The 23,863-nt window shown below is 45.7% G+C and overlaps 1 protein-coding gene across 1 annotated transcript in view; it reads left to right on the forward strand.

The window, feature by feature from the left end:
* The window catches only part of tefu (Serine/threonine-protein kinase tefu), a 297,846-nt gene that overhangs the window by 193,462 nt on the left and 80,521 nt on the right, over positions 1-23,863 (forward strand). The window contains exon 20 of the mRNA XM_050172366.2: positions 17,037-17,186. Coding sequence (XP_050028323.1) covers positions 17,037-17,186 — 150 coding nt within the window. The remainder of the gene's footprint in view (positions 1-17,036; positions 17,187-23,863) is intronic.

The raw sequence follows: 23,863 nt of genomic DNA on the forward strand, positions 1-23,863 counted from the left end.
CCTTGGGCTTCGCCTGTCATCCTTGTGAAAAAGAAAGATGGTACCTGGCGTTTTTTGCATCGATTATCGCCGCTTAAACAAGATCACTCGAAAAGACGTCTACCCACTACCACGCATCGATGACGTCTTGGACTGCTTGCAAGGAGCTAAATACTTCTCGTCCATCGACCTTCAATCCGGCTACTGGCGGATTTCAGTTGATGAAATGGACCGCAAGAAGACGGCCTTCATCACGCCGGATGGTATATATCAGTTCAAAGTCATGCCCTTTGGCCTGTGCAATGCTCCTGCGACATTTGAACATATGATGGACTCTATTCTGTGAGGCTAAAAAATGGACCACCTGTCTCTGTTACTTTGATGACGTTATTGTTTTTTCTTCCATATTCGGCAGCCACCTTACCTGACTCGCTGTAATTCTTGCCGTCTTCCAAAAAGCCGGCCTTCAACTGAACTCCACGAAGTGTCTGTTCGGCCGCCGTCAAATCACCGTGTTGGGACACCTCGTTGACGTATCCACTGTCCAACCAGATCCTGAAAATATTTGCGCCGTACGCAGTTTCCCTGTGCCACGTTCTGCTTCTGACGTGCGCTGCTTCGTCGGCCTGTGTTCTTACTTTTGCCATTTCATCAAAACCATTCGCAGCGTTACTTGGCCCTTGACAGATCTTCTAAAGAAGCACACACCATTCTCATGGGGCCTAGAGCAGGCTCGCGCGTTCGCCGCTCTCATCGGATTTTTGACCACTCCTCCAATACTTGCCCACTTCGATCCACCTGCACCGACCGAAGTCCACACTAACGCAAGCGGCCATGGCATCGGCGCTGTTCTCACCCAACAACAAAATGGTACCGAATGCATGATAGGTTACGCCAGCCACCTGCTGTCACCTGCCGAGAGAAATTACTCCATCAGAGAGTGGGAGGCTTTAGTTTGGGCTGTCGCGAAGTTCCAGCTATATTTGTACGGCCGCGTGTTTTCGTTCGTTACAGAGCACCACATCTTCCCTTCTGTGCCATGTGTTGCAACTGAGTACGCTCGCGAAGTCATTGATCACGTTCACATCTCGTTTATTAGCCTCGCAGCATATACAAAAAGAGCGTTACGACCAGTGCCATCGTGATGTTAAGTTCGTGCCAGGTGCTCGGGTGCTCCTTTGGTCACCATGTCATCAGGTTGGCCTCTCCCAGAAGCTTCTCTCTTGCTACACAGGGCCTTATAATAAAGTCCTACGTCAAGTTAATGACATACATTGCGAGATTGCGCCGCTACAGTATGATGCATCCTCAAGTCCGACACCTGTTGACATCCTCCATGTTTTGTGGCATGAGGCCATACTTTGCTCACAATTGTTTGCCTACCATGCGCCGAGACGGCGCTTCACCACCCGGGGGTCCTGTTACGGAAGTATGAAAGAGAGGAAGAAGTTTGTGGGACTGCTGCGTGTTGTTGGAGGTCAGCCATTTTAACTACTCTGGCTCATTTTGTATATATATATTGTAAATACAATCTTCTATACTCCCAACATCCCTGTAACAATATCCTAAATATCGGCAAGCTTGCGACAATAATGTAGCCATGTCAGCTTTGAGGGGACAGAAACAGAGGTGGGCGCGCATAGCTGCCAGTGACATGGCTGCCAGTGACACATGGCGGGCTTGCTGCAGAAACTGCGACATTTGTCTTCACTACTATCCTAATACGGCATGTTTCTGCTAAGGGTGGGTGAATGTCTTAGCTGTGTTACAGGTGTCGGCGTATGAATAAGGTACACTGCTAACGTATCAGTGCAAATGTGGCCACTATCGTTGTCGTTCACAATTTGTTGCGTGCCCACAAGTGCAGACGAGAAGAACCGAAAGGCACCTTTTTTGTTGTTCTTGACCAAAACCATTATGAAGCCTACAAATAATAAAGCCAAAATAAGTTTGGTTGTGGGTTGTTTCTTTTTTTTTTTTTCGTGGAAGTGCGGAAAGTGATGAAAGAAATGAAATGGAGCATCTGCTTAAGAACATTTTGTGCGTGCAGACCGCTTGGTATATGTTCAAGAGTCGTTCATGTGGCATTCGACAAATGGTAAGCGCGATCATCATTAGCTATACTTGGCACACAACATATCGCTGCAACAAGTTCGGGGTGCGATCATTACCCGAGAAAGAAAAAAAAATCGAATTTTGACAACAAAATTCAGGGGTGCGATCATTACGCGAGTGCGATCATTATGTCAGTAAATACAGTAAGTGGTTGATTGCGCAACAACTCTATAAGAGGCACATGGTGCACACGCATTCCGAAAAATAATACCTTTTATATGATTACGGTCTGCAAAAATAAACAGTTTAAAGCAAGCGCTCTTCCTGCCTTTATGTCCACCTCTCTCTGTGATTGTGTTTTCTGGCTCTAAATTTGTTATCGTTCGACATGCACCAACTAGCCCAATGGCAAGTCTTCATGTCACAAAAGTTTAGAAGGTTATTTTCAATTGCTGTTGCACTTTACTCAAAACAAGAAAGTGTAATAATTCAGACAGCTTGGCACTCACTGTTGCCTCTTTTTCTGAAGCAGCTTGCAATTTATTTTAATTTTGCAAGTTCTATGCAAACAAGAAGTCACTATCACTGGCCCACTGTAAGCTGCGTTTCTGCTATCGGTTCATGTAAAGTCAGTGTGCTGGCATATACAGTATATTTGTTCCTGCAATAACAGTAGTGTCTTTGTGTAATGAAGTAAATCAACCTCCATATATTTCACAGTTTTGTAGGCTGAAATGAAAATAAAGTGATACAGTCGAATTTTTGAATAATGAAACAGTAAGTCAAGCAAAAAAATTTGCTTTCGGGAGAATTTCGTTGTTGCAAAATGAGACAGCACAAGATGGAATGGGCTGAAAAAATAAAGTTCAGAACGACAGAAAGCTGAGCTGGTTGGTAAGGAATCATTATGCAAAAAAGAAGTGAGGCGTGCAGACAGGACACAAGAGTAGAGAAGTGGACAACACGAACACCAACTATCAACTGAAGGGAGCACTGAGGCGGAAAAAGAAAGAAGACACAAAACTCATCTGCGCATGCTCAGGAATGGTAACACCCAGTGTCAGTCGGGTACACGTGCCGGTCTACGTGAGAGATAACTGTTAAGGCACTTAATCTCTTCCTTATGTAAAGTAATCGAAGGCTGACTCACGCACGCACTTCCACCATTATAGATATGCCATGCCTCTACCATAAGACGCGTATCTTCATTCTTGTGCTGGTACAATATCACGCATTCATCTAACTCTGGCATGTAGTTACAACCTTGGCAATGTAGGGAAAGATTAGAAGGCGATCCACCGGTTAACGACCTTTTATGTTCCATTAGCCTCTGATTGATACATCGCCCCGTTTTCCCTACGTAGAATTGGCCACAGCTAAAGGGAACTTTATAAGCCACACCCATACGACAGTCAGTAAAACTGTTGTTCTTATTGTGCTTCACTGTACAAATATCTGTTCTTTTTCCTGCCTTTTACCTGCTCCTTTTTCCTCTGCACGGGAGTGCATATCTTACCTAGCTTATTGGGGGCAGTGAAAGCAACATTAACATCATATCTACTTGCAACTTTTTTAAGCCTGTGCGATACTGAATGAATGTACGGAATGGCCACTACTCTTTCTTGCTATTACTGCTTTCTGTAATCGTGTCCGTCCCCCTCGAAACCAGCTTCTTTAGGCGTTCAGCCACAATGGCAACTGTTACGCTAGGATAACCTGCTTCTAATAGGCGCCGGACCTGGCACTCATTTTGTGCATGCAGGATCTGGTGAGAGAAGACTTAAGGCACAACATGGCAATTCCGTTTTTTACTACTTTGGAATGCTTGGATTGAAAGTTTAGCAACGGCTTCGAAGATCTTGCGGAGTACTGCCAACAAATGTGATTTTGTTCGAAGACCAAGGAAATGTCTAGAAACTTAATTATGCGTCGCTGAGGAAATTCCTTGGTAAGCTTTAATCCTCCTCCATAAAGTTTAAATTGCTCACTTACTAAGATAGCAGCGGAATCAAATTCTTCCCTCTAGCAGAAAATCAGGTAATCATCAACGTAACGAAATATCTTGATAACACAATCCCCTAAGGCTTTCTCTAATCAGCTGTCAACCTTACTCAGGTAAATATAGCTAAAAATAGGGGCAACTTTTGAGCCAATACAAATGCCTGATTTCTACAGAAACATGCCATCTCTCCACCCAATCAGCGTCTACTTTAAGTACATTGAAATAATTTCTAGAAAAGCTCCTAAAGCTCTCGTAGAAACATCGCATCTGTAAATCTTCCAATCCAAGCATTCCAAAGTAGTAAAAACAGAATTGCCATGTTGTGCCTTAAGTCTTCTCTCACCAGATCCTGCATGCACAAAATAAGTGCCAGTTTTAATGCACAGGTCCGGCACCTATTAGAAGCAGGTTATCCTAGCGTAACAGTTGCCATTGTGGCTGAACGCCTAAAGAAGTCGGTTTCGAGGGGGACGGACATGATTACAGAAAGCAGTAATAGCAAGAAAGAGTAGTGGCCATTCCGTACATTCATTCAGTATCGCACAGGCTTAAAAAAGTTGCAAGTAGATATGATGTTATTGTTGCTTTCACTGCCCCCAATAAGCTAGGTAAGATATGCACTCCCGTGCAGAGGAAAAAGGAGCAGGTAAAAGGCAGGAAAAAGAACAGATATTTGTACAGTGAAGCACAATAAGAACAACAGTTTTACTGACTGTCGTATGGGTGTGGCTTATAAAGTTCCCTTTAGCTGTGTCCAATTCTACGTAGGGAAAACGGGGCGGTGTATCAATCTGAGGCTAATGGAACATAAAAGGTCGTTAACTGGTGGATCGCCTTCTAATCTTTCCCTACATTGCCAAGGTTGTAACTACATGCCAGAGTTAGATGAATGCGTGATATTGTACCAGCACAAGAATGAAGATACGCGTCTTATGGTAGAGGCATGGCATATCTTGTTAGGAATGGCCGTACGGGGTAGCAACGTTCCAGCTATTTCAGCCCGCTGCACGTGTTCCAATCCAACCAGACGGGGCGCACTTCAGAGAACTGCGGATAACCGGCAGCACCACCCTTGACGGAGCAGAGTTCTACGAAGCCCTCTGACGTTGGCTCTGGACCTTTACACCTGTGTGTGTATGCGGCACTGAAACCTGTGCAACACGTGTTTGTGAGCCCTCCTCCAAAAGGGCGGGTCATCTACGGTGACGTCGAACGATGACTGGACGAACGTTTCCGTCCACTGGGAATCAAGGGGGGAACAAGTGCTTATAAGCAGCGTTTGCCGGCTGCTAGGGTGTGCTTGTCGTCATGAGCCGAGTGCTCGTTGTCGTGCTCGTCGTAGTGAGCTGAATGCTCGTTGTCATGCTCGAAATGTACTAGTGAGCTGTGTGCTCGTAAGCTGTTTGCTGTATGCGTCGTCTTGCGTGCTCCATATGGGAGTCACGCTAGACTGTCAGTGTATCTTGTTTCAAATGTAAATACTGCCAATAAACCCTGCTCGCCTAGTCCTGTCGCTCCAAGGTCCTCCGTACAACTACGACCGCTCCAATCCTTACAACTGAATGGCAGCGGTGAGATCGGCCTACGGCTCGTAAATCAGCCTACGACTCGGAGACAGCAACGGCAGCTCACGGACGTTGGCACATGGTGACCGACCGGTATCCTAATCAAGTTGGAGGGGACTTGAGATTGGCCACCTCTTGCAACTGACTGGATACGGCGGGGAAGGACTGGTGATATGGTGCTGCTTCAGTGGGTGAGCGTTTGGTTTTGGCTGTAAGATTTACCAGGCTTCAATTTCTCTGTGTTTTTGATTTTATTCGCTGGGGATCTTTTACTTGTATTTTTATTTGCGTGGGTATCGCAGCAAGTATTGTGTGACAGCAGAGCCAAAGCTTAAAGTAGCGACTATGGTCCTAATGTGTTTGACGGGAGCTGACCTGTTGTGGTTGTGTGAAGAGCTCGAGGTAGACGTAGAGAAGGACTTGACGGAATCAGAAATTCGTAAGGCCATTCTGCAAAGTGGCAATGATTTGAAATTATTCAAACATCTAGGTAAACAAATTCTAAGCAAGTGACAGGAACAGGAATCAATTAAGCAAGAACGCCAAGAGCACGAGCAATAACGCCAAGAGTGTGAGCAAAAACGGCAGCTGGTTGAAAAAGAAATGGCAGCAGTGAATAAAGAGATAAAAGATTTGCAGCAGTTAAAAGCACAAAGTCCACAGCAGCTTGAGAAATCTGTAGGCTAGACGCAGCGAAAGTGGGAAGTAGATAGCAGATTTTGCTCAAAAGCCGAGGAAAGTAGTAGTACCTGTGAGAGTAGCAGCACGTTCACAAGTGAACTCGAAGTGCTAGCAGCTAACGATTCCTTAGTGGCAACAGAGGCCGTTAAAGGCCGTAGTGAGAGCGACGAGGTGCTGTGCCAACAGAGGACTGTAGAGACAGCTAGGCCAGCTGCGAACAAATTGGCACAGTCACCACGCGTGTGCGTCGCATGTAACGTTAGCGAGGTAGTTAGCAAAGTACAGAGTACTGCTGACCCGACAGATGCGAGCACCCATGTCAGGTCAGATCTGTGTGCCGAAGTGAAGTGCCAGCTGGACGATGCAGTTGAGGGTAATTCTCAGGAATGCGAGCTGCGTAGCTCAAGAGAATACAACTGCATTGTTCAGGCATCGGTGCAGCTCTCCGCCAGTCTAGGTAGCCTAGATAGGGATGATCCAGTTATTAATCATTCGGACTGTGCGCGTGAGACAGCGATCGATACCAACGGGCTGTGTGCCAATGCACAGCATGAGCTGGGCAATGCAGTAGAGGGCAGTTCGCAAGAGTGCGAGTTCCATAACTCGAGTAAAGCCTGCTGCATTGTTCAAGAGTCGTTTGAGCTGTCCGCCAGTCGAGGCAGAGAGAGTGTTGATTTAAATGAAAATCAATCAGACTGTGCGGGTAAGAGACCGATCCGGGCCGATGAGATGTGTAACGGCCAGCGCAGGCGCCAGAAGGTGACATGAAAGAGAATTCAAAGAAAAAGCGCCGCAGAAAGAAGCACGCTAAAGATCGGAATGCGGTGACTAATGTAGCGCCGCCAAAGACTGCGAGAGACCCAAGAGGGCAGGGCGCGAAGAAAAGAAAGGTGCGGTCGTCACTGACGATGTTGACGCACCCAACAAGTTCAAGCCACCGGTCAAAAGGAGACCGAGAAGCATGTTCTGCACGGACAAAGGGCACGGGGCAGTTAAATTCCTCATCGTTCCGTCGTTCTTTTCGAAGCTCAGCGTGTAGTACAAAGAAGCGCAAGGTGGCAAGACGAGACCAGGTGGGGAATCGCGACGCGGTTACTCGAGTTTGTGAGGAAAGAGGGGTGCCAGGACGCAAATTGGCGGGAGACTGTAACGTCTTGGAGGAGCTGATAGTGAGTCAGCCCTTTTGTTGTTCCTCGGGAACCAGAATAGCTTTCGAACCACGGCCGCCGCGAGTACGGCTCAAAAGTGAGTCAGTCGAAAACTTATGGAACGGGAGGCAAACAGAGCTTCCGTAGAAGTGAAACGTTCTGTTTTGTTTTATTTTTTGAGCATTTTGAAGATTTTCGCGAATCGAGACTTAATTTCTTTCAATAAATAAAAGTATGAGCTTTGTTTTGTTTGAGAAGCTCGGAGGTTTGAAAGATGCGTTTTATGTAAACCCGTAGTCTCGCGAGTTAGTTAATGAGTAGATAGGCTTTCTTTTTTTTGTGTGTGTGTGAGTAACCTGAGTGTCAAGGTTATTGGGGAGAGGCCTATCGTAAAGCGCGTGTGTGTTATTTAACCTTCCTTTTTTTTAAGTGTTTTTTTTATTTTCTAAGGTTAAGCGCATAGATCAGTAAGTGCATGATTTGCACTGAGTTCGTAGTTCCATTAGCGCATGTCCTGTGTGGACGGAGGGAAGCAGAAGATTTATGACTGGGTTGCTCGTGTGTGTTAAGGGCAGCCGTATTCTGACTTCTTTAGTAAGCGTGCGTAGAACGAGTTATTGGCAGACGCATTTTTTTAAGGGTTGTGTGGTGTGCGTGAGTTACGCAAGGTAGTTCGTTTAAGGCACGTGTCCTGTGTGGACTAAGGGAACAAATGTGAGTAAGCGTAATGAAACGTTTGCGTAAGACGCAAGTACGCGTTCGGAATAGGGACCACAAAGTTAGCACGTTTGTGATGATGTACCTGTGGAGTCGGCCAGATGGTTCGGTGGCAACAGTACATGAGATAAGTATGCCACTGTGATATGGTAAGAACAGGCTGTTCGTGAAGTTAGGCTGCTTAAGTTATGGTCGGGTATTGGTAGTTGAGAGCCTTTGGTTCAGTTCTGCGTAAACCTTTACTATTGTGCAGCGCGACGGTCGGGTTTGGTCGAACTCAAGAGGAACGTGAACGCTTGCTTTGGCGGCACGAAATTTTGGGGCAAAATTTGGGGTTTCCCACTTGAGTGACTTGCATTGAAATTTTGATAGGAAGCCTGGTAAGTTAACAGCTAATTCCGGGTGTTTGAACGCTGAGCGGTATTGTGTTGCTGGGTCGACTCTTCCGTGCCAGTTGTTGTGAGATGGTTGAAGGCATTCCAAGTACGCAGGGGTTGCAGAGAGCAAAGCCATCGTCTTGCTCGCCAGCCATTCTCTTCCTGCCCAGCGGTTGCCAGCACTGGCCAGGCGAGATTTTCTGGGCCATGGAGGAGCTGTTAGGAATGGCCGTACGGGGTAGCAACGTTCCAGCTATTTCAGCCCGCTGCACGTGTTCCAATCCAACCAGACGGGGCGCACTTCAGAGAACTGCGGATAACCGGCAGCCACGTGGCGCGGGGTCAGCTCAGGAATGTGGTACTCGGCAGCACCACCCTTGACGGAGCAGAGTTCTACGAAGCCCTCTGACATCGGCTCTGGACCTTTACACCTGTGTGTGTATGCGGCACTGAAACCTGTGCAACACGTGTTTGTGAGCCCTCCTCCAAAAGGGCGGGTCATCTACGGTGACGTCGAACGATGACTGGACGAACGTTTCCGTCCACTGGGAATCAAGGGGGAAACAAGTGCTTATAAGCAGCGTTTGCCGGCTGCTGGGGTGTGCTTGTCGTCATGAGCTGAGTGCTCGTTGTCGTGCTCGTCGTAGTGAGCTGAATGCTCGTTGTCATGCTCGAAATTTACTAGTGAGCTGTGTGCCCGGAATCTGTTTGCTGTATGCGTCGTCTTGCGTGCTCCATATGGGAGTCACGCTAGACTGTCGATGTATGTCTTGTTTTAAATGTAAATCCTGCAAATAATTCCTGCTCGCCTAAGTCCCGACGAAAAGTCAAGTTCATCCCTACGACTACGACCTTCAACTCCTACAATCTATAATAGTGGAAGTGCGTGCGTGAGTCAACCTTCGATTACTTTGCTTAAGGAAGAGATTAAGTGCCTTAACAGCTATCTCTCACGTAGACAGGCACATGTACCCAACTGACACATGGTGATACCATTTCAGAGCATGCGCAGATGAGTTTTGTGTTTTCTTTTTTTTGCCTCTGTGCTCCCTTCAGATGATAGTCGGCGTTTGTGTTGTCCACTTCTCTTCTCATGTGTCCTGTCTGCACGCCTCACCTTTTTTACATAACAAATAAAGCTCATTGTCAAAATTTTGTTAGCCTACTTTGGCAATTCTTACTCAATACTCAAGGCTACCAGAACTGCATCGCCAAAAATGTGCCTGATGTGTTGGTCAGCAATGGCAGCACTGGCATGAAGCAGTATTCTTGATCACTTTTCGAGATACGTTAACTTGTGTGACAGTTGGCGTATTAGGCACCAGATGCGTCAGTGTCTACAAGCAAAAGCATTCCTTCAGTGCTAAGCACTCTGTTTTTGCACCAAGAAATGTGGTTGCCTGTGTGCGTGGAACTCGCCTGTAGATGCCAGCATGCCTCGTGCCAAGACACAAAATCTTGTGAATGTATCACCGGCAGTGATTGACCAAGAATAAGGCTGTCTTCATCTGGTGACACCGAATTGCCTCCCCTGCTTGACAGTGCTGGGCCATTCTTGTGGTTGATTATACTCCCTGTTCTTAATCATGGCCAGAGGCATAGCAGCCCACACAGTGGCTACTATCTCCACGGCCGTAAACAAACACAATGGAGTTTTGTTTTCGCTGTGCACAAAGCACAGGTCAACCTAAACACACACCGAGCTGCAGAGTATGCATGCACTACACGTGGCACGTAAATCGTTCTTAGTGCAGGTCAACGGCAATGTGGCCATGTCATTTGAAATGAGCAATCAGCAAAGAAAGAGGCGACCACAACGTGGCACCTGTAATTGCTTTTGACACATTGATTTTGTAAACAAAAATGGTGGTGGCCACGCAAGCATGCTCTGATGGTATTTACCTAGTTTAAGTGGCAGAAAATTTGTTTAAGCACTTTTTGGATTCTGTTAGCATTACATGGGTAGATAATGCTGGTACTAATGTTTCAGCAAATTTTCTTTATGTGGGATTGCAGTTTGGTGGCGTTCTGTTGTGAAGAGATGCAAAATGCATTGAATCATGTCGGCATTCACCAGGGATACGAAAATGTTCATTTGGGACAAGAAATGAAGTTCACCGTCGTGGCAGTTTGGGTATACCACAGTGCACAAGAAGAAGTGCTCTGTCTTTTCCCATATTCTTCTCATGCACTTGCACTGTTGAAAACCTTTACTATTTGGCAAAGAATTTTGCCTTGGGCTTTCGTTATCGTGGGGTTCAGCTGTAGTGTGCTTCAAATACACGTTCTATGCAGAACTTGAATTGAAGATACAGCTTATTTCTTTTAAACCATGCCACCATGCCTCGGTCTTGTCTATGTATAGTTTTGTGGAATCAGTTTGTGTTGTCATTAATAACTCATTCCTAATAACAGACGGCAATATTATTTTACTGTTCTTTGAATATTCACCAGGGAAGAGAGACTAGATATAAAAGCAGCTCGTAAGCAAAAAAATAGATGTACAGAAGGCACATACCCCATATAGCCTTTCTCACAGCTGGGTTTTATATGAACTTGGCTTTTTCACATTTGTTCTTCTGCGTGGATGTGCTGCCTAGAATAACTCAAATGGGCTCTGCTCTCCTTGTCGTGCCTACCAACTAGCCCAATCTCTCACTGCAATCAAGAAAGCAACTAATAAACATACAACATGATCATGTATGGAGGTGGAAGTGTCTCGCTGAATGAAATTTCAAAGCAAGAATCTGTAAGAGTTATAAGGAAAATAACACTATAGGACATGTTGCTTTTCACTCGATCAGGGTAAAACACATTCACTGCTGACGCTGTGCAGCATGGACCTAAAGATTTTCACAAACAAAAATGAAATGTCCACCCCTATCATCTGTACTACAATCACATAATACCCTTTCTGCCTGCAGTTCAGCAGGACGTCTGGCCGTTTGGCTCTTTGTTGTTGGAAACAGCAGTTGTCATGGAGCAAGGTTTGGTTGCTCTACAGAAGCAACAGGAGAACCACTTGTGGCATGAATTACCACTGACGAGTGCACTGCACAGCAGCAGTCAGATGCTACGAGTTGCATTGCATGCCAGCATGAAACGAATTTGTGTGACAGCTACGTTGCCAACGCTTAGTCCAGGTAACAGGCTCAATTCACGCTAGAAGAGTGCAGACCAGGTTCACAGAGAATAGGAATCGAGTTGGCACTTTGCTGTAGGTCGTGTCCTTGGCCACAAAAGGAAATGCTTACACTACACGCATATGCCTTCAATGTTTTGTGCTCCCCTGTTCCAAACCCTCCTTTAGCAAGACATGCGACTTGACATTGGGCTAGTTGGTGATAATCAGAATGGAATGTTTTAAGCACTGCTGGCAACAAGCGCTCCATCATTTGTTGCTCTTGATAAACCCACTTATAACAATCCCAGATATAACGATCTATCAATTATAACAACCACATTTGACGGCATTTACGATTTTCCAACCCTTTATATTGAAACTATATATGACGAACATTTTCAAAAGCAATGTACTTTTACGACGAACACTTCCAACCCAGTCACTGAAAAAGGAGAGCGCATACGAAGTTCCGAAGGACGGAAGCTCGACCAAACTGGGTGCACGCCTCCACTCCAGTCCGACCGCAACGAAGATTTGACTACCAAGATGAGTGAGTGCCGCGCAAGGATTTCAGAAGCTGCTCAGAAAGTCGGTCACTTTCAGCCATGCTTGGGTAACCATGTTTTCAAGGCATGTCTCCAGCGCCGCATGATCCTTCATACTACGCAAGGGAGGCGCTTCCAATGACGACTACTCCATAAGTCCTCGACCCCCAATAGTCAGTCTTTCTACCTATAAGCTTGAAGTGTGTCACTCCATTTTCTTATTTATTTATTTTTTCAGTTCAGGTGCGGTTTTAGTCCCACCAGGCTAAAAAATTGTCATTTGCGTGTGAAAATTTTGTTAGAAACTGAAAATGTGTTGACCAAAATTCTAGTTTGGGTATCGCTGGGGTTTGGTTTGACACCCTGGCATATAGTACTTGCAAGGCGAAAAAATCCATAATGCTTTGCAGTTTTCTGCCCTCGATGTTCCCTTCTGGCACTCGTTCACTTTCTTGCCTTCAACACAAACACAAACAACTCTATAAAAAAGTGCATGTCTCTCTTTAAATTGCTGCAGCCATCCACCAAAAGCTTGCAAATTTTCAATTCCAAGAGAAAGCACAATTTTGTCACCTCTTTCACACGGAATTTGCCATCCACGTTTATGCTGGCCGCTGTGACTTCTCGGAACCATGTCAGGAGGGCCTCTTCTAGCTTGGCATGTGTCTCCTTCTTTGCCTGCTTCATGTTCACACAGAATTGCTGGGCATTCTTCAAACCAATGTCCTGCTGCCCAACAATGGTGCAGGGTGTCAACAGTGCTATGCCTAGCTCTTCGCCAGATCGAGACGTTCTTTGAGTTTTTGTCGACCTTTTTGAGGATTTAGATCTTCTTAACCAAAAGGGCCTTGTGTTTCTGCAATATGTCAGCAGTGAACGCTTGAGTCTTCCAACGTGGACTCAGCTTGTATTCATCACATTTAGGCAGTCCATATCGCAGTAAGCGAAACACGCAGAGCAGCGGCGAACTGAGGAAAATTGGCAGCAAGTGGCCAATAAGCGGCCGGCAAATTGGCAACAGAGCCCTGTCAAGCCAAATTGGCAACATAGCCGTGTCGGGCCTGTGACCTCGCCAGGCTCATGGGGTTGCGAGCTGGGCACGCTTGCCAACAGAGACAGGAGGTGAAGGAAGCTCCCATGCCACTCCGCGATAAACTGCGCCGGCTCGCTTGCATGGGGTTGGTGTATTTGTATCCTCCCTGATCGCTTGAAAAACTGTTTGTGTTGTCACATTGCTGTCACGATAAAGAATCGAAATGTGGTGTGACGGTGAATGACAAAGCTAACTCTACTGGGCGAAGCTGTGCCCACAAGAACAAGTGACACTCGGACAGCACAATATTTGCTGATGCTCGCACAAGTTCTAGAATGTACAGCACTTTTCCCGTTGTGCATGCAGTCTGATTACAAAAGGTTCGGCGACAACGCAGGCAACAGATAGAATCGATTGCAGCAATTGAGAATGTTTTGATACATGTATGAAGTTTTAACAAGAAGAAAGGGAATCGAGGGGGCAGATTATTATTGATGATACCATATTGCTAACTTCTTATATATAAAGTTTGTTAGCTGGTGAAAAGCCGTCACTGGAAAAAATATAAGAAAGCACATATGTCTGCGTAATCCCAAACCTGAACATATTCTATATAATGTAGTCTATTCGGAATGTACTTAATGCTTTCAGTGACACTGACATAGTACATTTCTGTGTTTCTGTCCCAGCATGTCACTGAAGTACCTGTATGTTTTCTACTCTATAGTGAGGATCATACTAAGAATGCATTTGCCATGTGTGTCATTTTTGACTTCTGAATAAACAAAAATAAACCATTGTGTTCATTTTACAATATCTGAGAACAAAAACTGACACTGGGGGTGCATCCCTCTTATAAAAAGGCCAACACTGAAAGGGTTAAAAGGGCATAACTTGTAAGATTGATTTCTGTGGACATAGACACATCATGTACAATATATCAATGGCGAATGTAGCTTAAAACATACTTCAAATCAATTTTAAAGTATGTGCATGCAGCCACCTGCAAAGGACAGTACTTCACTACATTGGCATGAACAAGGTCAGTTTGTAAACATCCCAGAGCATTACAACAACAGCACTACATCATAAGTTTGTGTTGGCTCCGATGCTCCTTGTACCATGTGCTCTTGCACATTCCATGACCTAACCCTTCATGTCGCACTTCAAGTCTTCTTCAGTTGTTGGTCATAGTGGGATACTCTCCATGTCGCTGCAACAGTTTTTGCCCATTGGAAGATTTCCCTCATTATTTGCTTTGACTAGCTGCACTGACAAAGTGCATGCACAGCACAATGTCGGGCACAAACTGTGTTATTGACTCCTGCGCCAGACAGGCTTGGGTTATATAGCCATGGATAGTTTGTTGCTCGCCACTGGACACAAAGAGCAGACCCCGCTGAAGAGCAGCGGCATTTGCTCACTTCATTTTGAGTGCAGAAAAACAAAATGATTTTGTGCGTACCTCTGCTTTGTTGAGGAAAGGTTGCGTTTTATTGTCTGGGTGGTTCATTATAATGCATGGCACTCAAAAGTGCTTGAAGAAGCTTGATGTTCATTTTATTATTGTAATTCTATTGAATGCTTTTGATTTTGATGCACTATCTTCATAGCAGAGTGTGGGTGTAGGCCAATTGGTGATTCATAAATTTTGGAAGTTACTGCAAGTGAAACACGAGCCTTGAAGAAAGGGACAACACAAACCGCTTCAGCACGAATGCTGTACCTTTCTTCAAGTTTCATGTTTTGCTTGCGCTAACTTCCCAAAATCACTATCTTCACATCTGCAATTGTGCACATAGCACCTGACCCCTGAAAAATTGTCATTTTTCTCTGGTGATGAAAGAGGTGTTGCGAACAGAAGAAAAGAAAGCACGCCATCACCATATGCATGAGCAAGGGTGGGGTCCCAGTAAAGCATTCATACCGAGCAATCATAACATACAGGCATGCAGTCAGTTTGTTCTTTACATTATGGTGCCGTGAAACCAGAGAAGGAGACTGTTTTTTGCACAACTGACCATGGATCGACCATGCCGTCAGCGTGGCATCATTCAAAGCGCCGCTGCCTGAGTCATTGCCACTGGAACTGAAGCTTTGCAGTAAACTCAGCCGACATCTACCAACTTGCAAGTGCTCCTAAACAAACTCGATGACAAAGACCTCACCGTTGCCTCATTGGAATGAACGACAAAATCGAAGAGCTCACAATCGACGATGATGAGTACGAAGCCAAATTTGCCAAAACACTTGAATACCACGAGAAGATCCGTCACGCCATCAGCCGGGCTTGTTTTCGTCTTAATTCCTGTGCTGACTTTGGATCTCTGTCGACTGCCACCAGCCCTTTGTGAGGACAGCAGGCAGTACATCCAGGTGGTCTACCAGGTAAGCGCTTGAACATCAGCGCAAATTCCAGAACACTGATGCAATGCAAGCAACTACCGAAGCTTCAGATTGAGGTGAGAGTGCAGTGTTAGCTGATCCTGAACAACAACTTGATTGCCAACAAGGAGCCCCAGATCACAGCTAGAAAAGTGGACAAGCTGCCAGTTACTTACCAGTTAAACCGACCATATACATTTTCAATATTCCGCGAGGCCAAACCAATTGCCACACAATGTGCGGGAAACAGATGTCAGTGACCAGCCATATGGTACAAACCTACTTGGATGACGATTCTTGTATACCTGCACACTTGTGCGCATAGTGCGGCAGGCTTGGATCCTGTCTCGTGACCACCGGAAACGCAACCGACGAAATCACTACCACTTTTGCTTCTCTCACCACTGTCGCCACATTGAGGAGAACAAACACAACTGACAAAGCATTGCTTGAAACCAAAAGCCTGGGTCCAACATATCGCCAGCTTCGAGGTCTCCCAAGACCTTCTTCAATGACAAAAACACAAGCAGCCACAGCAACTATCACAAGAGTGACTACATTACTGTTAAAAAAATAAAAACACCATGTGCGACCTACCCTACAGTTCCAGTCGCCACAGCACAAGCGCTACTTTTCCTTCAAAAGGATCACAACCACGACCCAGTCATATGTGACAGCACAAATGTTTTCCACCATTCACTGACCAACCGTGCCGGTGTACCAATGGACGCCTGCATCAACAACAACTACACCACAGAGTCTGCCACTGCCAGATATGCCTGATGACTACAAGTTTGACAACTTTATCCGAAAATGACGAAAAGTATGCAACTCTACCGCTGCTGTTATGATCTACGACGTACCGCCGTGTGGATCTACCAGTGGACGCCTTCGTGGCACCTACATTGACAACCAGGAGCACCATCACCACGCGCATGCGCCAGGGTAATAAAGTCCCGATGATGCAGTCACACCAAGGAAATTTTAACCGACAGACGTGCAGTAACTTCATTCCTTTCACAGGTGCAGCCTCTCTTCGAGCCTGCAGCAAAAGAGTGCGCTACAGAAGCATGCCTCCATGCCAGTCCACTTATTGCAGCAGCTATGTTTCATTGCACAGTGCCTTAGCGGCAACTCTCTACTTGACCATATTCTAATTGCATTCTAGTTGTATTGGCAGTCACTTACCTTTAGTGCAGGAAACTGGGGAGTTGTCCTCTGATACAAGTGCAAAAGTGGTTTGTTAGAATGAGACAAAACAGGCTTCAATTGACACTTTGAATTTTATTTTTTTCAACAGGGCCAGAGGTAAATTATTTTTCACAAACTCTGTTCATCAGTTCAGTGCCGGCAGCCAAGAAGCATGCCCCAAATTGTACTGGATTCTTTTTTCAGGCTGTACGTTTGATGCATTTCTGTGGACAGGTGGTTCCGCTGTCGCGTCGCAGTGGCCTGGTGCAGTGGTGCGAAGGGACGCAGCCCTTCTCGGAGTTCCTGCTCACACCGCACATGGGGGCCCACCAGCGCTACCAGCCACTCGACTGGACACCTGCGGCTTGCCGCAACGCCATGCAGGTTAGCGAGCCATGGGGCTATGTCATTTGCACAATACGACTCAAATAATAATTACGGGATCAATGTGTGACAACAACACATTTAATAAGAACTCCTAAATTGCAGATTCTAGCCACATGGTCTCCATTGCCAAATGTTGAAAGCTGCTTCAATTAATTGCTGTCTTTTTCTTTTTTGTGGAGACTTCCAACACACATGACTATAGCATTGCTGTGTACAGACGTATAATTTTCTGCAGACCCCGTGGCATACTGAAGTTTCGGCTGCATCTAGTAAAGCTCGTTGTTGGGCGAGTTAGTGCTTTGATACCATTGCAGATACGGTGCAGAGCATGCACACAAGAAGCTGGAACTTGTTGGCCACACAATCTGCTGTGCTACAGCGAGAAGCTTTTTTACTAGAACCACTTGAATGCCCCAAAATGCAGCATTTGAAATGGACTGCACCTGTTTGGAGAAGTTGTAGCCTGTTTAAAATTGGGGAATGATGACGAGAGTGGACAAGATGCATTATGCCCAATTGTTGCAGCTTTTTCATTAATTATGTGTTCAAGCTATGCTAAAGTCTCAAAGAAGCACCACGAGAGGACTACCAGTTGTGTTTGGGCTAAGACGGTTAGGGTATGAGCATTGAGAAATGTTTGTGCTGATGTAACTTCAAAACTGAGGTGAAGATGAAAGCCACAAGGAATGGCCATTCAAAAACACATAATGCACAAAAGTGTCGATGTCAAAAGTGCAATAATAGAAAATTTTGAGACCAATGTAAAAAGTGAGAGCTCCTACAGCTTTGCTGATAATCGCATTGAGAAAGGAAGGTGGCACCAACCAACACAACGCAGAGGCCAACTCTCCTTTTCTGTGCCTCATTGAAGAAGCCATGATGGCATGCAGCAAGACTAATTACAGTATGCTCCCATTAACTTGAAGTTGTATAAAACTGGAAAAAAAATTTGTGTTACATGGAGTCTTGAGTCAAGCGAAATCATGAAAATATAAGTCCGCTAGTCGTGCATAGACTGCGTGAAGCCTTTCCAGAGTGCCGCCAGTAATATTCTCGGTCATTTTCGCATGCATCTGCACCAGACATGGCGTTTACAGGCAACGGCATTACTGGCATTGTGCCAAGACACCGTGTTGGCACAGAATCAAGATGAGTGATCCTAATGCAATATTTGAAGCCAGTCATCTGAGCATAACCAATTCCAGGCATTCAAAAAGTTGATGCTGCTACTTTCTGCTTTGTAATTCATTTTTTTTTTTTATTCAATATACCTTACAGGGCACGGAAGGGTATTGAGTAAGCGGGACAAAAAACAGCATAAATAGTATAGGAACAAGTATCAAATAACAACGTCAGATGCAAAACAAAAAGTAAAAGGCGAAAATTGTACAGAGCAAATGACAACAAAAAAATATACATAGGCGTGATGAACATCGTATTATACCACGAGTAACATGAATGCATCATACGTGGCCAATACATATCGTAAGAAAAAACAGTGGTCATACAAGAAATGTCATTGATGTAAGATGCACAAGTTAACAAGCCATACCACAATAGCAACGAGAATTGAAGTGCAAACCAACTGAAGAGACCCAAGTCATGATGTCACTCTTTAAAAAAAAGGTTTCCGCAGCTGATCATGGAATGATTGGTGGTCACAGATGGACGCGTTAAGAGTCGGGAAGATCATTCCAAAGAGCAGTGGTACGTGGAAGTGCTGATGAATTGAAGGCTTGGGTCCTTCTGTGCGTGTGCTTTATGCTAAATTGATTCGTAGTCTGCACGAAGGGCGTTAATGTGTTTCCGTAGGTAATGGAGATGGCCTAGTGCTGTAATGATACTTATTAAATAGGCATAAAAGAGCAATGGAATGACGAAAATCTAATGGTTCGAGAGAGATGTCAAGTTTAATCTGCGTTATGCTCGAATGGGGACTCTAGTTCTGTGTAATGAAACAAGAGGCTCTATTTTGTGCAGATTCTAGCATTCTGATTAGGTAGTTTTGATATAAGGACCAGATAGCTGATGCAAATTTTAAGAAAACTGTCAAATTCTAGTTGCGGTCGCACAGTTGTTAGGTAAGCCAATTGTCTTACATTATTAGGGGAGTTTCGAAAGTTCTGGTGCAGATACCCAAGTGATCTGGAAGCCTTGGCGGAAATGTTCAGAATGTGTGTGGCCCATGAAAGATTATGCCTGAGGTGAACACCTAAATACTTGTATGTTGATGCCCAAGATACTATTGTGCTATCAATGAGGTACGAGAAGTTAGAATTTGTACGCTTGGGACCTGAAAGAGATTACTTTTCATTTAGTCGAGTTAAGCATCATTTGCCATTAAGTACACCAGTTGGAAATGTGGTTAAGATCACTTTGGAGAGCGAAGTGATCATGCATATAATTAATTGAGTGGTAAATGATGCAGTCATCAGCAAAAAGTTGTAAGGAGGAAGATATATCAGTGGGCAAGTTGTTAATGTATATTGAAAACAACAAAGGGCCAAGAACACTGCCTTGAGGTATGCCAGATGAAATGTTGCAGAGGGAAGAGGTGAAATTTTTAACTGTAGTGAACTGCTCAGAAAGAAAGAAAATTACGAAGCCATGAGAGGGTTAGAGAATCAAGGCAAGCAGCAGATGTCAGATAAGCAGATGACAGCAGATAAGTTTGAGAACAAAGAGGAATGTGCAACGTGGTCAAAAGCTTTAGCGAAATCTAAAAAGATACAGTCAGTTTGTAGGTTAACATCCATGTTGAAATGCAAGTCATTAGTAATTTCTAGCAGTTGAGCGTCACAAGAAAAACCTTTCCAGAAGCCGTGCTGTTTAGGAAAAAAGAAAGAATTATGTTCCAGGTGACTGTATATGTGAGAAGCAATAATATGCTCCAGTAATTTGCAGCAAATGCATGTTAGCAAAATGGGGCGGTAATTTTCCGGTGAATTTCTGTTTTCAATTTTAAACACGGCGATAATATTTGTGATTTTCCACTCTAGGGAGCAAGCCAGATGATTATAATTGCTGGAAGATGAGGCATAAAATTTCGCTAGAGATTGCTGCAGTGTTCTTCAAAATTTTTGAGTTAATGTTATCAACACCAGCGCTAGTTGACACCTTTAGGTTTGCTATAAGATGAGCCATTGCTTCAGCTGAGATGGTAATAGGAGCCATGTACTGATATTCAGGATGAGGAACATTGAGTATGTTGAAATTACTTTCCCTTGTGAATACGGTTGCAAAATATCTGTTAAACACATGTCGACATGCACTGTCCGAAAGTGGTGTGGGATGATCCCTACGCAATGGAAAATGGTTGGTAGTATTGTCAGGAGATATAACACGCCAAAACTTTTTGCTGTTAGATTTAAGGATAGCCAGTACGTCATGTGAAAAGAACTTATTTTTGGAAGCACAAAGGGCAGAACAATAACATTTGAGGCATTCACAGTATTTGATCTATGCTGCTAGAGTGGACGCCAGCTTACCCTTTGTGTACAAACACTTTTTTGTTGTTGTTACATGCCGACAGCGAGGTCTGGTGAACCCTGTGTTAGTTTTATCGTTGGAAATAGATACTAAAGGAACATATTTGTAAACTTGATTATTTATCACATTCTTAAAGAGCACCCAGTTCTGTTCAACAGACCTGTCCGAAAATGAGGGCAAGAACATTTGAACGTAGAATTCGTTTAGAGTAATATTCATATCTGTATAATTGGCTCTATTGTAATCACAAGTGAATTCTGGACAATTTCACTTTCCAAACCAAAACTGAACTGCGGAAGAGCACAATTGTCATGCCTTTAGCAGATGCCCATGTGGCATTAACGCCTCACCGTCTAGCGAGCATGAAGTGAGCGTTCTTATCAAGTCGGGGTCTTGCTGAAATGCTGTGGGCTCGCATGCTGGCTTCTTTTGGACACAGAGTGTAAACTGATCGCACCCACTCAAAAGTGCTGATCGTCTTGCTCAAGGTCACGATTATTACTCTGGGATACATTGATGCTGTCGCATAATAAATACCTGAGCCCTAGCCCAAGCACTCCATGTTTTTTTTTTATTATTTCTGTTTATTTTTATTCTATTTCATGTTTTTTATTCTATTCTATTTATTCTATTGCTCATGACCCTCCTCTTCTTCCTTCTCTTCAACTCCGCGTCGCCGCCTGTGGGAAATGATCTCCAACATATTGTTACGTGTAGCTGGAGCTTAATACTATATACAATTTATTTACAGGGAAGCTAACGGAAGGCCAAAATGGCAACACTATATCAAGCGGGCCCACGTCGTCTTCTTCCTCCTCAGTGCAGCCTCACTGTGGCGGCTGTTCCGTAGCATCACCCCCGGCGGTAGAAACACTGTCCCGGTGCTTAATCTACACATCCACGGTGAAAGGTGTCTGGTATGGCTTTAGTCTCGCCACGGCAACGATGTCACTTGTAGCCGACGATGATGCTGACAGGTCGGCGGGGATGACTTTATATGTGACATCGATCACTTGTCGCACCACACGGTATGGGCCAGTGTAGCGCGACAGCAGCTTTTCTGAAAGGCCCACACGTCGAATGGGTGACCACAGAAGCACCAGAGAACCCCGAGTAAAGTGCACGTCGCGATGGTGACCATCATAGAGGCGTCTCTGATGCTCCTGTGAGGCCTCGAGACGGGTGCGGGCGAGCTGGCGCGCGTGGTCGGCGTGTGCGATCGCGTCGCGCGCGTATTCAGTGGTTGAACGTTTGGCCGAGGGCAACAAAGTGTCCAAGGGCAACGCGGGTTCTCGGCCATGTAGGAGATAGAATGGTGAATAGCCGGCGGTGTCGTGACGCGATGAATTATATGCGAACGTCACATATGATAAGTGAAGATCCCAGTCGTGGTGGTCGGTCGCAACGTACTTTGAAAGCATGTCAGTGATGGTCCGGTTGAGACGCTCCGTGAGGCCGTTGGTCTGTGGGTGGTAGGACGTGCTGAACTTGTGCTTTGTTGAGCAGGAGCGGAGGATGTCCTCGACAAATGCCGACAGAAAGCTGCGGCCACGGTCAGTGAGTAATTGGAGCGGAGCACCATGCACTAAAATGATGTCATAGAGCAGAAAGTCGGCAACGTCAGTAGCACAACTTGTCGGAAGGGCTCTGGTGATTGCGTACCGCGTAGCAGAATCAGTAGCGACGGCGACCCATTTGTTTCCGGAACTCGAGAGAGGAAACGCTCCAAGAAGGTTTAGACCAAGACTGAAAAAGGGTTCCGGTGGGAAGTCGATCGGCTGGAGACATCCAGCTGGAGGTGTGGAGGGTTCTTCCGGCGCTGACAGGGCTCACAAGCGGCAACGTAGCGCCGCATGGAGCGGGCGAGACCCGGCCAAAAGAATCGACGGCGTACACGGTCGTATGTGCGCGAGACGCCCAAGTGTCCAGTCAAGGGAGCATCGCGAAGTTGTTGGAGGACAGTCGAACGCAGGTGTGATGGAATTACAAGCAGAAGGTCAAGGCCGTGTGGGTCGAGATTGCAGCGGTATAATGTCCCTTCCTTAAGGAGAAACATCCAGAGAGAGCGTCGCCAGGCTTGTAATGAAGGATCACGGCATTGCTCGTTGCCGATTTCAAGCAACTGGGACACAGAGAAAACGCAAGCGATGGCGTCCGCATCAGCCGGTTCGTCGACGGGGTAGCGAGACAAACAAGCAGTATCTTGGTGCAAGCGTCCCGTCTTGTATACCACGGAGAACGTATATTCTTGCAGGCGTAACGCCCAGCGCGCGAGTCGTCCCGTGGGGTCCTTGAGTGAGGATAGCCAGCAGAGCACGTGGTGATCAGTGATGACACAGAAGGGGCGTCCGTACAAGTATGGACGAAATTTCGCAACAGCCCACACAAGAGTGAGGCACTCGCGCTCTGTGATTGAATAATTGCGCTCGGCGGGTGATAGAAGTCGGCTGGCATACGCTCTAACGCGGTCATGTCCATGCTGGCGTTGTGCTAACACTGCTCCTATGCCGTGACCACTGCCATCAGTTCGAACTTCCATTGAGGCATACGGGTCAAAGTGGGCCAGAATTTGAGGCATGGTAAGGAGAGTGGTGAGCTGCGAAAAAGATGCGGCATGGTCAGGTCCCCAAGAAAATGGGGCATCTTTCTTCAAGAGGTCGGTAAGGGGACATGCGATAGTCGCAAAATCCTTCACAAAGCGTCGGAAATAAGAGCACAGCCCTACGAAACTACGAACATCTTTGGTAGACTTCGGAACAGGAAAGTTCCCAGCGGCGCGAATTTAGTCCGGATCAGGCCGCACGCCCCTGGCGTCCACGAGGTGTCCAAGGACGGTGATTTGGCGGCGAGTGAAGTGGCATTTTGACGAGCTCAACTGGAGACCGGTGCGGCGAAACACGTCAAGGATCCCTGAAAGACGGTCTAGATGCGTGTCAAATGTGGGCGAATAAACAATGACGTCGTCCAGATAGCACAAACAGGTGGACCAATTGAACCCCTGAAGCAGAGTCCATCATTCGTTCGAAGGTGGCGGGCGCATTACAGAGACCGAAAGGCATCACCTTGAACTGATAAAGGCCGTCAGGGGTAATAAATGCAGTCTTCTCTCGGTCCATGTCGTCGACGGATATCTGCCAGTAGCCGGACCGTAAGTCGATAGAAGAAAAATTGGTGGCACCGTACAA

This window comes from Dermacentor andersoni, chromosome 6 (assembly GCF_023375885.2).
Source record: "Dermacentor andersoni chromosome 6, qqDerAnde1_hic_scaffold, whole genome shotgun sequence".
Classification (NCBI taxonomy): Eukaryota; Metazoa; Arthropoda; class Arachnida; order Ixodida; family Ixodidae; genus Dermacentor; species Dermacentor andersoni.